The sequence below is a fragment of the Carya illinoinensis genome, chromosome 3 (assembly GCF_018687715.1).
Source record: "Carya illinoinensis cultivar Pawnee chromosome 3, C.illinoinensisPawnee_v1, whole genome shotgun sequence".
Taxonomy (NCBI): Eukaryota; Viridiplantae; Streptophyta; class Magnoliopsida; order Fagales; family Juglandaceae; genus Carya; species Carya illinoinensis.
The window spans coordinates 11172951-11191418 of record NC_056754.1 but is presented as its reverse complement, the minus strand read 5'-3'; the positions used below and the strand labels follow the sequence as shown (position 1 = coordinate 11191418).

General features: G+C 38.5%; 1 protein-coding gene across 1 annotated transcript in view; it reads left to right on the top strand.

Annotated features, from left to right (window-relative positions):
* The window catches only part of LOC122303250 (tripeptidyl-peptidase 2-like), a 43446-nt gene that overhangs the window by 16485 nt on the left and 8493 nt on the right, over window positions 1–18468 (top strand). The window contains 16 exon segments of the mRNA XM_043114927.1: window positions 6552–6706; window positions 7587–7765; window positions 7954–8066; window positions 8133–8303; window positions 8665–8793; window positions 8916–9016; window positions 9103–9220; window positions 9516–9595; window positions 9940–10012; window positions 10771–10856; window positions 10946–10956; window positions 10959–10996; window positions 11073–11207; window positions 11384–11455; window positions 13080–13172; window positions 13614–13709. Coding sequence (XP_042970861.1) covers window positions 6552–6706; window positions 7587–7765; window positions 7954–8066; window positions 8133–8303; window positions 8665–8793; window positions 8916–9016; window positions 9103–9220; window positions 9516–9595; window positions 9940–10012; window positions 10771–10856; window positions 10946–10956; window positions 10959–10996; window positions 11073–11207; window positions 11384–11455; window positions 13080–13172; window positions 13614–13709 — 1650 coding nt within the window.

The window sequence follows — 18468 nt, the reverse complement described above, 5'->3', positions numbered from 1 at the left end:
TGCATCTGTAGACTTTAATGGACTAGGCAGGATGATTTTCTTGTACTTTTGCACCTTCTTGTAGGCATTTCTCTTCTATATTTCTTGTGTACTTGAGTTCTGCCTTTTGTGCTTTCAAATTCCAGTTTTGCATTTGGTTTTTGTGTAAGTTATTTCAGTATGAATTCCAATTTCATTGATGGATTGATTTAATCAGAATGTATAGGAATAGTTAGCTGCATCTATCTTGAGTTCTTGACTGCAGTATTAGATTCTGTCTTTGATTGCTTGCTTTAGTACAAAGATGTAATGAATTGATGTTCTTAATAGCTCCCCTCCCCCTATGGAACATAAACTCAAACTTGGATTTCCTGCTATCACATACACCTGCTGAGGCGAGGGCTACCTGCCAACTCTGATTCACCATTGCCATACCTATAAGCCTTTGTTCAAGCTTTGTAGTTAGGGCAAGAAATACTGGCATGATACTACCGGTAGACTGATGAGGTTTGGCATAAAGTTACCACCGTAACTAACTTTAAGCTTCTCTCTGTACATTTGTGAAGATTAAGTTTTTCCGTTCCGTCGATGGTGTTGCTACAACGATTGTCGTATCATAGCGGCGGTATCCATATGGGGTATACAAGAGAGCTTGTCATAGAATCATAGTTATTTTTGCTTGTGAAGGAATGTAGTTTGCTACGTATCATAGAGAGAAGATGGAAGATAGAGCATGAGTTATTCCTGGGATTTTCCGCAGTGCAATGGCTCGGGAGAGCATTGGAGGACTATATGAAAGGAGATAAAAAGGAGTTTTACACGACGATTAGGGAAGGATATTGTAGTTTTATAGCACAACAGTGCTCGAATAGTCGTGATTGATATATGTCGGTAGTCGAATATAGTAAGGGAGGAAGGTGAAGTTTTATCTTTATACCTAAAGAGGCCCGGGGGGGGGGGGGGGGGATGGAGGAGATTGAGGGAGGCATTGAGGGAGTGTATGCACTATGTAGGAAGGGAGAAGCATGGGTGGTTCTCACAGAGGAGCACAGTTGAGACCAATGGTGGAGGAGCTTCAATTGAATACACAGTCCTATAAGGAGGTGCTCATGCTGGCAGGGAATCGCCGTGAACCATGAGTAGGGGATGGTGGTGGTAGGTTTGAAAACGGGTACACTGTTGAAAATGTGCATAGAGCCCCTCATTTTGCTCTACGGAAGGGGGGCGTTGGCAGAGAAGAAGTTGGCCTGGAGGAGGTTGACGTATGTAGCATGTTGGTGGAGATGTAGGCACAATTGTGGAAGTTGCAGGATGAGGTGGAAAAAGTGCTGAGGTGTGTTGAGGGTAATAAGGAAAGAGATGCACTGGGCAAGTAAAGGGACTGGGGTGGGCTTCGGTGAACGAAAGCCCATCAAGGCCACAAATAAGCAATAGAGTATGGGGGTGGGCTCGAATATTGTTGGGCCTAGTAGGGGGGTGAGGCTTGAACTAGTAAGGGAGTTGGGCCCGTGTGGAGAAATAATGAGATTTCACCCATGGGGAGAAGTCAAGTGGGTTGACGAGCTAGGCCTCAGCCCATGGGGTAGTATGATGGAAGAAGTCATGAGACCCAGCCCATGTGGAGAGAACGCAAAGGGGCTCTCTCCAAAGGCAGAAGCCTTACTCTTCCATCAGAAAATGTGATGCAAAACACGCAACCGGTTGAGATCCGTCAATGGGGACACAGAAGATGCCGGCGATGGCTGTGGAGTAGTTAGTTGGTGGTTAGTGCCTGCTGCGTGTCCAGAAAATGGCAGTGAAGCATCCAGTGGGCATTTCTACATCACCATGTGTCGAGTGGTGGCCAGAAAGCGTCGATGGGCTGTGGGGGAGAGAAGGGTATGCTCCACAGAACCCTCAAAAACAGCTCCTCGATGATTTTGAGACGGACAAACACTTAGAGGAAAATCTAGAGGCATGTTCAGATGACCTTTCCCAATCTAATAGTAAAGAACTTTCATTTCTAAAGGAGAGAATTGCCAGAGACTTGTCCAAGTGCATAGTGGGTCTGTTGGGGAGGGTGGAAATTTTTTTGTGGAAGAGACACAGGGTCTGCCGTTGGAATTCAGATTGGGTGAGCCTATCCCCTTGAATTATTTGTTTCTGGATCAATCTAGTGTTTCAGACTGGGTATTTCACAAGGTGAAGGAAATACAACAATATGTGGGGATGGAGTGTGAAAGCTTCGAGGAACAGTTTATGGTTTTGTTTATTGCCAGAAGTGGGGCACTAGCAACATAGGAATGCTGGTTCAAAAAAACAGCAGGAGCTTAAGAGGTTAACATGGTCGTTGAATTATGAGGGCAGTTCTAGTAGGGACAGATCAAAAGGGAAGGGGTTGGCCTCCCCCTAATGAAACCCAAAATTGTGTCCTGGAATTTACGTGAGCTCAACGAGGCTAATAAGCATATCCAAATAAGAAACTTGCTTTGTGAGTGGAATGGGGACATTGTATGTTTATAGGAGACAGAGCTGAAATTAATTACTAGAAGAATTGTGTGAAGTTTATGGAGTTGTGTACATGTATATTGGGTGTATTTGGCATCTAATGGGGGTGTTAGGAGGTGTATTGGTGATGTGGGATAGACGGGTGGTGGAGAAAAGGGAGGAATTCGTAGGGGTGTTCATGGTGGCATGTTCCTTTAAGAGTGTGATAGATAACTTTCTGTGGGCTTTTGTAGGTGTCTATGGACCAAACTTAGACAACAACAGCAGACTATTGTGGGAAGAATTAGCTGGAGTTCATAGCTGGAGTTCTAAGTGAATGCTTCGGAAATAGAAGACTGCGGCCAGCAATGACAGAATTCTCGAAGTGCATTTTTTATTTAAACCTAGTGGATCTGCCTCTAGTGGGGGGTTCTTTCACGTGGTCTAATAATCAGACGTGATCTCGACTAGATAGATTCTTAATATCACCAGAATGGGAGTCATTTTCTAGATGTATGTCAAAAGAAAATGCCTTGTCTTTGTTCAGATCATTGGCCTATCAAGTTGAATTGTGGTGGTCTCCAAAGAGGGCGTCGGTACTTTAAATTTGAAAATATGTGGTTGAAATCGGAAGGCTTTGTGGACAAGGTTAGATAGTGCTGGTCCTCATATCAGATATAGGGTACCCCTAGCTTCATCTTTGCCGGTAAACTGAAGGCTCTAAAAAAAGATTTAAAGTTTTGGAACACTCAGTTTTTGGGTGCTATAGGGGAACATAAGAAAAGGTGATGGAGATCCAGGAGTGAGAGAGGATACAAGAAGATCAGGCTCTCACACAGGAAGAATTAACTCGGAAGACAGTGTTGGTCGCAGGTCTTGAGAGGATTATTTTATTAGAAGAAACTTCTTGGCATGAAAAATCAAGAGCATTGTGGTTAAAGAAAGGAGATCAAAGCACGAAGTTTTTCCACAAAATCAGTAACTCTTATAGAAGTACCAACAACATTGAGATGTTGAAAATTGATGGTATTGATTTTAAGGAAGATTAGGTGATTCATAATCATGTAGTTGATTTTGTTGAGCAATTACTTGCCGAGCAGGTGGGATGGTGGCCAACGCTTGATGGGCTTGGTTTTGAGTCCATTGGGCCATATGATGTTTCTCGGTTGGAGAGGCCTTTTGAGGAGGCAGAGGTCACGAAGTGGTGAGGAGAATGGTCAAAGATAAGGCATGGGGTCCTAACAGCTTTTCTATGGGCTTCTTTCAAACATGATGGGATGTGTTAAAGGATGATCTTAGGAGGGTGTTTCAGGAGCTATTCTCGGCTGGAAAATTTGAGAAAAGCCTTAACGCCACGTTTCTTGCATTGATACCGAAGAAGGTTGGGGCAGAGGAGATTAGGGAGTTTCGGCCCATTAGCTTAGTAAATGGGGTATACAAGATAATTTCCAAGGTGCTTGCGAATTGTCTAGGTGAGGTATTGGGAAGATAATTACAAAACAAAATGCACTTGTAAAGGGTAGACAGATTTTAGATGCAGTTTTTATTGCCAATGAATGTCTTGATAGTAGACTGAAGCTGGCACTGCAGGGATCATTTGCAAGCTGGACATGGAGAAGGCGTACGACCACGTTAACTATGATTTTCTACTTTACTCGACACGCAAGATTTCTTTTGGGTGAGGGTTCTAGGATTAAATTCTGGAGTGATATTTGGTGTGGTAACAGTGCTTTAAAGGATTTATTTCCTTCACTTTTCTAGGTTGCATATGCCAAAGAAGTTTCAGTTGCTGAAGTCATGGTGATATTGGGAGAGCAAATCCAGTGGAATATCAATTTTAGTAAGGTGGCACAAGATTGGGAAATGAGTAGCTTTGAAGACTTTTTCAGCCTTTCGTACTCCATAGAACCGAGTAACCAGCTAGAAGACATGTTGTGGTGGATACCCGTAGGTAAAGGTTCATTCTCGGTTCGCTCCTTCTACAAGTCTCTAACACAAAGCCAAATATTCAATTTCCGTGGAGAAGGCTTTGGAGACATAAGGTGCCTCCCAAAGCAGCATTCTTCATGTGGACAACTTCCTTGGGTAAGATCCTCAATTTGAGGAAACGCAGGGTGATCATTGCATATTGATGTTGTATGTGTAGGAATGGGGGCGAGTTTGTGGAACATCTCCTACTACATTGTGAGACAGCTAGAGTGTTATGGAATCAGGTGTTCAGCAGATTGGACTTGGCTTGGGTTATGCATGCGATAGTGGTGGCAGTTCTGGCCAATTGGACAAATCTAAAGAGGCATTCAGCAAATTAAAACTGTGTGGAAGATGGTCCCTATATGCATTATGTGGTGTTTGTGGTGGGAGCGCAATGATTGGATGTTTGAAGACGAGGAAAGATCGATGGAGGAACTAAAAGCTTTTTTTATTAGAACTCTATGTACTTGGGCCATTGTTGCTGACTTTAATGGCCTGGATTTACATGATTTTCCTGTCTCAATTGCGCCTACATAGTTAGGGCATACCTTTGTAATGTACTTGGCTATGCCTATTCATTGATTAATAAAATTGTTTACTTATCAACAAAAAAAAAAAAAAAAAAAAAAAGAAAGAAAAGAAAAGAAAAGGGTTTGGCATGAGTTAGGGGGAGATTATGTGCCGGCTCACTAGTGTGTAAGAATGCTGGATGAAAACGAAGTTACTAGAATGCTGTTTTGGAAGGTCAAAAAAAGAATTAGCTTATGGTTTAATATTCTCATTATTAAATTTGAAGATTATATCGCAGGCATAACCATAAGCTATTGAAATCACGTGCGTAACAATTATATACCAATCGAATTTCATAATTTTTTTTAAGCTTGTCTTGTTAAGTGGACAACTCAACATTGAATTCTTTCTCACGTACAGGGCACATTAATCAATCTAAATAATATATAGTTTATGTTTACTAGAACTTCTTAGGATAGATTGCTGTGGGATCATGCAGGATATTCCAGGTTTTTGGTTAGTTCATTTTATAAGGTGTTAACCTGTCATTGTGGCTTTGAGTACCCTTCGAAAAAGCATCTAGAAAGTGAAGGTACCTACTAAGGTGGCATTTTTCTGTTGGTTGGTATCTCTTGGTAAAATTCTGACCACGGATAATTTAAGGAAGTGGTGGATCTTCTTGCAAGTTGGAATGGTTTTGAAGGAAGAAAACGTGATGCTGCCATATGGAAGATGATTCCTTTGTGCTTGATGTGGTGTCTTTGGTTGGAAGGGAATGAGATATGCTTCCAAGACAAAGAACGCTCGTTTGGAGAACTTAGGGATTTCTTCTTTAGTACTTTGTGTTTGTGGGCAAAGGCTCTTGTATTGAATGTTGATAATTTTCAGGATTTGCTTTAGCCTCTTTTCGTTTCTAGTGTGAAGTAGGTGTTTCCTTTGTATACGTCCTGTGTACTTGGGCTTTGTCTATTCATTGTAATAAAATTTTCTTTAAAAAAAAAAAAGAACTTCTTAGGCATCTTGAAGTGGACTCTTGCTGCAACATAGGCTACCGACTTGTTCCTTGTTCCTTGTTCTGAGTTCCAAGCGTGAAATTGCTGGAGCAATCAGTATGACTGGGACATTACATATTTTAGTGTTGTATTCTGGGCTAAGACATGATTTATATTTCTTCTTTTTATTTAAGGGAAAAAGGTATTTTAGCGAAAATATGAGACATTTTGAAATATTATTTTGATTAATTGTGGTGTGGTTTCTCTTGATTTTTTTGGAGTACTACTGAGCCTGTTGTTGTAATCATTGGATATTTGCAGAAATCTCTCTCTATTAAACTCTCTCTTGCACACACACGAGAAACCTATTCTCATCATGCAGTAACTGTGAAGTATACTTATCATTTTATGCTGTATCAAATTTGTTTTCATTACATCGTGCTTTGTAATATGTATCACCGAGTATATATGATATTTTTTTCTTTTTGTTTTGTCAAATATGTTCATGTACTTACTGTTTTATTCTTAGGTAGAATATATTTGGGATATATTTTTTGTGAAGAAATGTTCTTTTTCCCCTGTTCATTTTTCCTTGGTATTTTGTTAATATGACTTGAGTATCATCCTTTACAGTGGACAGTGCAAATTGAGCCAAAATTTCATGAAGATGCAAGTAATTTAGAAGAATTGGTTCCTTTTGAGGAGTGTATTGAGTTGCATTCCAGTGAAAAAGCAGTTGTGAGGGCTCCCGAGTATCTCCTTCTTACTTACAATGGTCGTAGCTTCAAGTTAGTTAGCATATACCTCACCTTTTGTTTTCTTTCTAAGCATCCACAAATTTGTTAAATTGTACATATTATTTATTTCTAGCATTCAATTTCTCTTTTCTTTTGTTAAATCTTTCCGATGGGACGAATGCCTCAGTATCAATTGTTGTGAACATGTAGAAATACTTCTATATGAGCATTCACTAGTGTATTTATGTGGATGGGTAACTTGTAGGTGGTGTGCCTGCTTGTTGAGATGGTATTGTTTATTTATTTTAATTTTTTTGGGAATAATGCAGGGCCCATGGATATTAAGGACCTTCATCATGATAGTTTAGTGGGCGGTGGTAGACCGATAAAGTAAGACCCATGAATTACAATAGGAGGAAGTGTTGAAAAATCATGATAATGAATTAATAGTCCTGATGTTTAGGCTCAAATAGAGAAAGAAATTTGATTAATTGTGGCATTTCGGGACTTTTGGGATTTGGTTTATATGATTCTATTGCATTAAATTGGTGAAACTATTCTTACAAAGAGAAAATACACACGGAACTTCCTTCCTTCTTTGTAAAGTAATTGAATACTTGGACACAGGCTATTATATCATTGCTTTTACATATAAAAAAGATTTATATAGCATTGCTTGAAAAAGACTTTCTACGGGGGCTTTATTTTTTAGGGGACCTTGCCCAAGCATCTTTATTGATTACCCATATAGCTGGTTTGCTACTTTTATGGATATTGTTGTATTATCTTGTCATATAAAAAAATTATCCTTCTAGTTTGTTGTAACTTTGGTTTTTAATTCTGACTTGTAATTGCTTCTACCAGTTAATTACAAGTTCTTCCCATTTTTTTTTAAATAATAAATCACAGTTAAATCTTATCTTCTTTTCAGTATAGTTGTGGATCCAACCAATCTTAGTGAGGGCCTTCACTACTTTGAACTGTATGGGGTTGATTGCAAAGCACCCTGGCGTGGTCCTCTGTTCAGAATCCCGGTTACTATCACAAAGCCTATGGCTGTAGTGAATCGGCCACCTGTTGTTTCATTTTCAAGGATGCCATTTCAGCCAGGTGTAGTGTCAACTGGCCTTTTCTCCTGTTTCTTATTACCAATATTGTTATTGTTGATTTGATAGTCTTGAATTGTTTTGCTTAAAAGGGTGGCAAATTTGACATATGGTCCTTCATCTAGGGCCTGGTTTGCCTTAATGACTGGAACTAATTCCTTCTTCTCTTTGATGGATGTACTGCATTTTTAGGCCAAATAGAGAGGAAATATATAGAAGTGCCACTTGGTGCCAGTTGGGTTGAAGCCACAATACAGACATCAGGATTTGATACACCACGAAGATTCTTTGTTGATGCTGTTCAGGTACATCTTCTAATGATAATTTATATCAGACTTTCCGGACCTGCTCTAACATTTTGAAATTTTCAGATTTGTCCCTTGCAAAGGCCTAAAAAGTGGGAAAGCGTCATAACTTTTTCTTCTCCTGCTGCCAAAAGCTTTGCCTTTGCTGTTGTGGGTGGTCAGACGATGGAATTAGCTATAGCTCAGTTTTGGTCAAGTGGCATAGGAAGTCAAAAAATCACTGTTGTTGAAATTGAGGTAGCAGGCTTCTATCTAATTGTTGGAGACATTGTGAATTTGGTTTTGAAGTGTTCTGTCCATGCCGCCATTTTTCTCTTTTTTGATACCTTTTGCCTTTTTTGTTTTGGTTTTGTGGCTCTCTTCCTAGGGAACGCTGTTGTACATATTGTATTTATGGCTCTTTGATGTGCGCTTCTTTTTATAAAAAATATTATTGCGGAGGGTTTTTCTAAGCTCCAGATTATGTTGTGGATGAAAATACTTTTTATGACATGCAGTTATTCCCGTGAATTTAGAGTTATCATGTCTATTGTGATTTCTTTAAGAGCAGGATAATTCTTCTGGAGTCTCAACATGTGAATTTTATGTTGTTTCCTAGGTCGTGTTTCATGGGATAAACATCAATAAAGAGGAAGTAGTACTTGATGGAAGTGAAGCACCTACCAGAATTGATGCTGAAGCTATACTGGCCTCTGAGAAACTGTCACCTGCTGCTCTTCTAAACAAGGTTATGATGGGTTATAACTTTATATGCCTTCTTTTGCTAATTACTCTCTGTTATTTTTTTTTTTTAAAAAGAAATCTGTCGACTGTATTGAAATATCTTTTACCTTTCTTTCTTTCTTTCAGATAAGAAATCCATATCGTCCCATTGAGTCTAAACTTAGTGCTCTTGCAACAGATCGTGACAAATTGCCCTCAGGCAAACAGATTCTAACACTGACTTTAATGTGAGTTATGGTGTATTTTTGTTCTTTTTCATGCTTCATTTGGCAGCGTTTAAAGTTTATATTGATCCATTACTTATATTCCACAGTTACAAGTTCAAATTGGAAGATGCAGCTGAAGTAAAACCTCAGATACCATTACTAAACAACCGCATATATGACACAAAATTTGAGTCTCAGTTTTATATGATTTCTGACACAAACAATGTACGTTGACTATTCACTAGAGTGAGATTCTTCATGCTTGTTGTTTGCGGTTAGGAAGTAGAATTACCATTCATGAATATAAATTTTTTGAAACAAGAGATGTGTGCTGAAATAATAGTGCTGCATTTGCATAACAATTCTATGTTCTGAGATTTGCGTGCCATTACAATTGGTGAAGTTTACCCCATAAAAATATGGCAGCCTTTTCTTTTCCTTTTTATTTCTGTTTTAGTGTTAGTTTACTTTCTATTAGTGTAGACATGCTCAGTTTTCTTTTTTCCCTTTCCAATCGTAGCGTGTATATGCGGTGGGTGATGCCTATCCAAATGCTTCAAAACTTCCTGGGGGAGAATATAATCTACAACTATGTCTAAGGTATGCGCCACTCCAAGGCGGTACATAACAGGCACCAAGTCGCACTTGCTTTATTTTTCTGTTTGCTTCCTGTTCTTCTTTGGTGAAACTTGTGTCCATTTGGGCCTTATTTTCCTATTGTAATGATGTATCAAAATAACTCGTCATATTGAAAATGGTAATGATTGGACTGTGACTTTATCTTAATTTGAACACCTTGGTGTTGTTTCTAGCGCTTCAATATTGTCCAGTGTAGTCCTTGAATGTTGTGACAGTTAGACTTACACTGAAGATTTTAAATACTATTTAATAAAAGATGTTTTCACCCCAAGCTCTTCTCTCTCATATCAATTATCTTATTTCAGGCACGACAGTATGCAGTATCTGGAAAAATTGAAGCAATTGGTATTGTTCATCGAAAGAAATTTGGAAGAGAAGGTGGGAGTATCTGGTTACTTAATTATCAGGGGTTTATTGTTGCTTTTACGCATTGAATTACTCTCTTTCTCCCTGCTATGATGGAACTGTTTGGAAATTGGGTTTTCAAGTATTTGAAAAGTAATTAGTTTGTTATTTTGTAAATATTTACATAGTTTGGTTGGCGGATATAGGTATTCATCACCTTATTATTATTGTCACCTAACCCTAATCAAATCTACTTCTATGTTTCTATGTACATTATACTCCATATTGCTATGTATGGGAATCACACATGTACACATACAATGTATTTAAACTTTGCTTGTGACTAGGATTTGTCCCATGTATGATATCATTTATACTGAATGTGGTTGGTAGTTTCTAAGGAGATCCTTTCTAGTTATCATGAGTTCTTGCATAGCTTCTACATTTCTGATGTACGAGGTCTTCTCTGGGATTTGTTATTTTGTAAAAGATTGAAACTGTTACATATGAAAAAAAACTTTGTTTGCGATTTTAGAAGTTTTAAGGTATCATTTCAATTCAGAATTTAACAGTGCATATAAAATAATTGTCTGTGATTTTACATACCGAATACGTGCTCTAGTGTTCAAAAGAGGATAATTTATTGCAATTTATATTGGCACTGACATAATCAGAATATATGGGGCATTTTCTTTAAAACATATTTTTTGCAAAGGCTTTATGAAGTCATCAATGCTGAGTACACATTTTAAATATCTATTAACTGTTCCAGTGGTTTCTTTTTAATCCAGGATGTCATCCGATTGAGCTTTTTCTCCCAGCCAGATGGCCCTGTTATGGGAAATGGTAGCTTTAAATCCTCAGTTTTAGTTCCAGGGTATGCCGCCGAATGATTTATTCATATGGCATACTTGTGTTATTATTTTTCGATAGTAGTTTTTTTTGACTTAATGAATTATTTCTTAGGAAAAAAGAAGCAATTATTTGGGTCCACCATCCAAAGACAAGCTCCCTAAGGTGCTACATTCTCCATTTTTTTCCCACTTACATAGAAGTTCAGAACGTGTTAATGGTGCTTGTAATATTTGTGCAGTGTTGTCCACAGGGGTCTGTATTGCTAGGAGCAATCTCATATGGAAAGCTATCATTTACTGGTCGAGAAGGGAAGAAAAATCCCCAAAAGAACCCTGCATCATATAAGCTTTCTTATGTAGTGCCACCAAATAAGGTTGTAGAACATGCTGTGACATACCTTTTCCTCGTCTCGTTTTTAATGGTCTAAGACCAAGTCGTAAAGTTTCTAGTGACACTTACAATCTGAGCTTCAGTTACATCTGATGTTAGCATTATAATTAAATACGCTAAATAATGTCCATTTATCATTGTATTAAATACATTCAACAGCTTGATGAGGACAAGAGAGAAGGTTCTTCATCAACTTGCACTAAGACTGTTTTGGAACGATTGGAAGAAGAGGTGAGGAACATGTGTGAAATATTTGTGTGATACAGCTTCATGGTGATTGTTTGCTTTTTCACATATATCTAATTAATAGTTGTTATATTGTGTGTATTTGTAAAGAAAATCATTGTTAAATTGTGTATCATATACTGTTCCTTTTTTATTTTTTCAGGTTGATTATGCATCATATTGTACACCATAAATTGAAATATGTTCTAAACTCTTCCTAGTATTATTATTTCTTGAGCATGTGCCCCCTTAGTAAATGCCTGAAATCTGGATACTTTATGTGATATATTTTCAAATTTGATTTTCCATTGCATTGGCTCAAATTTGGACTCTGTATAATTAAATCATGTTGTCTGATATAATTTTGTGCTTCCATTCTTTAGTTATAGAATCTCACTGGGAGTTTTATCTGTTTTTCATTCTTGTTTTGTCTTTAATTGCATTGCCTATCAAGAAAGACGTACTTATTCATAAAATTAATTTTGCCTTGTGTGCAATTACTTTTCTTTTTTTAGCAGAATTTAACTATGTCTCCACTGGTGAGTTCAACATGTGGACATTTTTTGTAAGTAAATTCAACACATGGCGATTAATATAGAAAGATAAGAGTAACCTATCAAAAAAAAAAAAAATATTGAAAGATAAGAATAGTCTCCTTTTATTTGGTTGATATATATGAATGGTGCTATACTGCCTGGTCACCATGTGTTGGGTAGTCTTGGATCTCTCTCAACCCCAAAAGCTAGCTTAATGGGTGAGGCTTTCCTTCACACTTATAAATTGACCGCCAGCCCCTTCCACAACCGATGTGGGACAACCCCAACAATCTCCCTCTCATACATCGGGCCCTCGGTTGGAGCAACGACAACTTGTTTCTCCCGAAAACTGTTGGGCCTAATTGTTGGTAAACTTGGGTTCTGATATCAGTGTTGGGTGGTCTTGGTCCTCTCTCAACCCCAAAAGCTAGATCAAGGGGTGAGGCTTTCTCTCACACTTATTAGCTGACCACTAGCCCCTTCTACAACTGATGTGGGACAACTCCAACACCGTGGAGACTGCCTTTTTCATAGAAAGGAACAAAAAGAAAAAATAGTGCCTTTAAATGTGGTCATTTATATTGAAAGATAAGAGTAGGCTCCTTTTATGTGGAGGATATATATGACTGGTGCTATACTGGTCACCGTGGAGACTGCCCTTTTCATAGAAAGGCACAAAAACCAAAAATAGTGCCTTTAAATGCTTTCTCTTAATGTACGCATCAAACAATTATGTTGTATAGGGAAGCAATTGATAATTCATCTTTTCCTCTTTGAGTTTTACTGTCGCCAGGATAAGGAATATCAATTAATTGTATTAGAGTTTTTCTCTACACATGTAATTGCACATGCCAGTTATACTATAACTTTTGAAACAGAGAGCAGATTTCTGTTGAATTCTTTCACTTCTCTATGATCCTGTTATTTTGGGTTTAGCCTTCTCTTCCAATATTTTAATTTTCTGGCTTGTGTACTTGGGCTCTTGCCCATTCTAATTCTCTGTAAAATTTTGTTTACTGATTAAAATAAAAAGGTTTCCAGTTTTTGTTACCTGAGTTTTACAGATACACAATGTTGTTACTCGTGTCAATCAGGTTCGAGATGCGAAGATTAAAGTTCTTAAAAGCCTTAAGCAAGACAATGATGATGAACATTTGGAATGGAAAAAGTTATCTTCCTCTCTTAAGGTAAGCAAAACTTATATTCGTAAATCAGACCATGGGGGTGATTTGCCTACATTAGCAGCAACTATATGTATACTTTTTAATGGTTAAGTGCTTCCAATTACCATTTTTATTTAGCTCAAGTTTTTTGGATGTTTTTTTTTTTTTTATTAAATAGGTGATCTTAGGTTTGAACCCTCTACTCTACCTCCCACTTAAAAAGTTAAAATCTCGTGTGTTGGGCCTTACCATCGGGCAGCTCTCCAGTTTGGGCTAACACATAAGGAAAAGAAAAAGGGGGGGGGGGGGGGGGGGGGGGGGGGGGGGCTGCTGCAATAATGGTTCAATGATTAAATCCACCATTTCTCATCAGCTTAAATTGCAGTTAAACAGATTCATCCAGCACCCAGACTGCCGAATTATACTCAACGCTGAACCCCATTTGTGTCATCTTTTCTTTGGCAGTGTGAATATCCAAAATACACTCCGTTGCTTTCACAGATTTTGGAAAGCTTGCTTTCTCAGAGTAATTTTGAGGACAAAATCTGCCATGATCAAGAGGTAAGTATCATACCAAGCATGCTGTCAACATGCAATGTCTATCTTGTTTTTACTGTCGATAGATGAGGTTTATTTCATTATAGCATGTGATGCAATGCAGTTTTCCAGTTGCTGGCTGTTGAATTTGTCTTGGGTTTTTCAGATGACTCTCACCTGTGTTGGGGTGGTACCTACTTAACCCAGCGATGTGATGGGTGCATACCTAAAAAAAATTAATTTAAAAACGGTTTCTTCTTGTCTAAGTAGGACCAAGTCTAGACAATACCGATCCATTATATCAGTTTTGGCCTGGTCAAATCTCAAAAATTAGGTTTTCACCTACGTGTGAGGCTTGGCTCAACAGACCAAATGTGTGGAGTTAGACTGGTTCCGCACATTGGCTGTATTGCTCTTTCGTTCTTTTAATTATCTCATCGGGAACCCCACAACCAGCCGAGGAACCCTCGATGGAGACCCAGAGGGTACCGGCAACAGTGGAGCAGTTGACGACAGTAGTTCTTGGAAGAGAGTTGGACTTTTCTCTACCACTGTGTCTCGGGACCTCGGCATATTGTGGCTAGACGCTCTTGACGAATAGTCCGGCAGAGGCTCTACTGTAGCTTGAGGAGCATTTTGAGACATGGGCAGAGAGGAAATCTCACAATGACGCTTTTCCCCTCTCTAGAAGTGACGAGGGAGATGTTAATAGCCTTATTCTGATGCAAGGCTATTCTGAGTGGGACTAGGAGTGTAGAAACTTTGTGGAGGCGATGGGGATGCCATTGGACTCGTAGTGGGTTACTAGAGAGGAGGAGCCCTTACCCCTAAGCTGCATGTTACCAAATTAGTCTAGTGTGTCTGATTGGGTTCTACTTAAGGTGAAGGAAATTCAACATTGTGTGGGGATGGAGTGTGAGGGCTTTGAGGAACAGTTTATGGCTTTACTTACTGCCATAGAGGTGGGTCACACTCAACTTAAGAAATATGGGCCTAAGAAACAGAGGGAGCTAAAGAAACTTACTTGGTCGTTGAATTACGAGGGTAGCTCAAGCGAGATAGATCCAAAGGGAAGGGGATAGTATATTCTATATGAAGCCCAAAATTGTGTATTGGAATGTCTGTAGGCTTAATGAGGCCAACAAGTGTCTTCTTATAAGAAATTTGCTTCATGATTGGAAGGCGAGCACAGTATGCTGAAATCTATTCCAAGAAGAATTGTGAGAAGTATTTGGAGTTGTCCATATGTGGATTGGGTGTATCTTGCATTGAATGGGACTTCGGGAGGAGTATTAGTAATGTGGGAGGATAGAAGGGTGGTGGAGAGGATGGAGGACTTCATAGGGGAGTATACAGTGGCTTGTTCCTTAAAAGTGTGGAAGATAATTTCTTGTGAGCTTTTGCAGGTATCTATGGGCTGAACTTAGTACCAGAAGATAATTATGGGAAGAATTAGCAGGAATACATAGCTGGTGGGACCTTCCATGGTGCATAGGTGGTGATTTTAATGTTATAAGGTTCTCAAGTGAATGTTCTATAGACAGTAGGTTGCGACCAGCAATGACAGAATTTTAGAGTGTATTTTCGACTTGAATATGGTGGACCTTCCTCTCAAGGGGGGTACTTTTACATGGACTAATACTTATACTTGGTCCCGATTAGACAGATTCTTAGTCTCTCCAGAATGGGAAATGCACTATCTGGATGTTTGTCAAAAGAGGTTGCATTTCATTTGTTCGGACCATTTCCCCATTTTGCTAGATTGTGGTGGTATCCAAGGAAGGCGTCGGTATTTTAAGTTCGAAAATATGTGGCTAAAAAGTGAAGGCTTTATGGACAGAGTAAGGCAATGGTGGTCCTCATATCAGATTCATGGCACCCCCAGTTTCATCCTTGCAGGAAAATTTAAAGCTTTAAAGCACGATTTAAAGTTTTGGAATACTCAATCATTTGGAGACATAGGGGAACATAAGAAAACCATGTTGGAGGAGATACATGAATTAGAGAGGATACATGAGGATAGGGTTCTTTTACCAAAAGGGATATCTCGGAAGACAGAGTTGGTTTCAGAATTGGGGAGGGTAATCTCTTTAGAGGAGATCTCTTGGCGCCAAAAATCAAGAGCATTGTGGTTGAAAGAAGGGGACCGAAGTACTAAGTTTTTTCATAGAATAACTAACTCTCATAGGAGAACTAATACCATTCAGATGCTAAATATCAACGGTGTGCATTGTATGGAGGCTCTCATTATTCGTGAACATGTTGCTGATTTTTTTGAACATTTGCTTATAGAGCAAGAGGGGTGGAGGCCAAAGCTTGATGGACTAGCTTTTGAGTCTATTGAACCGCAGAATGCCTCTTGGTTGGAGAGGCCTTTTGAGAAGGCGGAGGCTTATGGTGTGGTAAGTAGAATGGTCAAAGACAAAGTATCAAGTCTAGACCGCTTTTCTATGCGATTCTTCCAGACATGTTGGGAGGTAGTGAAGGAGGATCTAATGAAGATGTTCCAAGAGCTGTTTTCTGCTGGAAAATTTGAGAAATGTCAAATGCCACTTTTATTGCTTTGATTCCTAAGAAGATTGGGGCATTGGAGGTAAAGGTTTATATGTTCATTAGCCTTGTCAATGGGGTATACAAGATCATCTCCAAGGTGCTTGGCAATTGCTTAGGTGAGGTATTGGGGAAGATCATTACGAACCACAAAATGCATTCTTAAGGGTAGGCAAATTCTAGACTAGTTCTTATCGCCAACGAATCCCTAGATAGTTGGCTAAAATTTGGTTCTACAGGGATCCTTTGTAAGCTGGATAGGGAGAAGGCTTATGATAACGTAAATTGGAATTTTCTACACGTAAATTGTGATTTTCTACTCTACTTACTGGAGAGATGCGGATTTGGGGAGAGATAGTGTTCGTGGATCAGATTTTGCATTTCAACGGCGAGATTTTTAGTTTTAATTAATGGCAGTTTAGTTGGTTTTTTCAGCAGTTTGCGAGGCCTAAGACAAGGGGATCCCTTGACCCCACTCCTCTGTCATTATTATGGAGGCACTTAGTAGGATGATATCGACTTTGGTTATGAATGGCTTTGTGGCAGGCTTCTCGGTTGGTGAGCCCAATAGGGGTATTATTAAAATCTCACTTATTGTTTGCAGATGACACTAGTATTTTGTGAGGCAGACCAAAACCAGCTCTAGGCACTGAAGGCACTTCTAATGTGTTTTGAAGCAGCGTCAAGTTTGAAAGTGAATTTTGATAAATCAGAGTTAGTGCCAATTTGTAGTGTTAGCAACATTCGGCAATTGGCCAGTATGCTTGGATGTAAGGTTTCCTCTCTTCCCATGGATTACCTTAGATTTTCGTTGGGGGCTGCCTCAAGGACTATATCAATATGGGATACAGTGATCGAGAAGATAGAACATAGATTGGCAGAGTTGAAGTGGTTGTACTTGTCGAAAGGTGGCCGGATTACCTTAATCAAGAGTACTCTTTCTAACTTACCAACATATTTCTTGTCTCTTTTCCCAATTCTAGCTAGTGTGGCGGCCTTAATTGAAAAACTTCACCGTGATTTCTTATGGAGTGGTGTGGGGGATGAAAACAAATTCCATCTAGTTAGTTGGGGCAAGGTATGCACTCCAATCTCCTCTGGTGGGTTGGGAATTAGAAATGAGAATTTTCAATCGGGCCTTACTTGGGAAATGGTTGCGGAGATATAATTTGGAACTGAAAGCCCTATGGAAGTCAGTAGTTGATTGCAAATATGGTAGTTTGTGGTAGGGCTGAAAATCGAACCGGTCGGTTGGTTTTGGTCCCAAACCGAAACTGACCAGCTGGTCTATTTTACCCCTAAAAATCGGCCGGACCGGTTTTGGCCAGTTTGGGCCAACTTTTTTAGGCCTTTTTTCTTGTCCAATTCAACATTTTTTTGGGCTTTTTTTTTTTTTTCTCAATTCATTATCCAAGATCTTTTTGAGCTTTTTTTTTAGTTGATTTCAAATTCAAATTGTTGAATTTTTAAAACCCATTTTAAATAGTCAATTTCATTTTAATTTTAATGTCATTTGTAATTTTCTACTATTAGTAACTATATTACTTACTATATAATTAAAAATAAATAAAAATAACTTCACTAGATGTTTAGTATTATATGTTACAAAAAAAGACAAGTTTTAAGCATAGCAAAACACAAGTAAAAAACATAATATAAATAAATAAAATAAATTGTCTTAAACATAGCAACAATGCAATATATATATATATATAACATAGATAAATGACAACAAATTGGGAGTGATCTTCATGTTTGCTACTTCAACCTTTAATTTTCAATAGTTGTCACGTTCCAACTCTATATGCAAACATTTATAAATATTAATAATAAGAATAAAACATCAAATGTTAGTGAATTTGGATTATGAAAAATACTAAAATTAAATTACAATGAAAATAAAGAAAACATTACCCGATTCTACTACGATACTCTCCATATTATCCATAACCTCCTGGATATCAATGGTTGTTGACTGATGCCTTAATCAATTTTGAGTACAAATAATTGCCTCAACAGGTCTTGGAGCCAACAAACTCCGAAAAGGATCAAACACACGATCTCCCGTAATAAATGTTGACTCGGACGCAACCTTGGAAACATGCATGACTAATAAATCTCGTGCAAACCTCGTGTGTATAGGATAGTTAGGCTCATTAATTTTCCACCTAGTCAACAAGACAAACAATAGGCTGAGTGCTTCACAACCATCTTATAAATGTTGATCCACTTC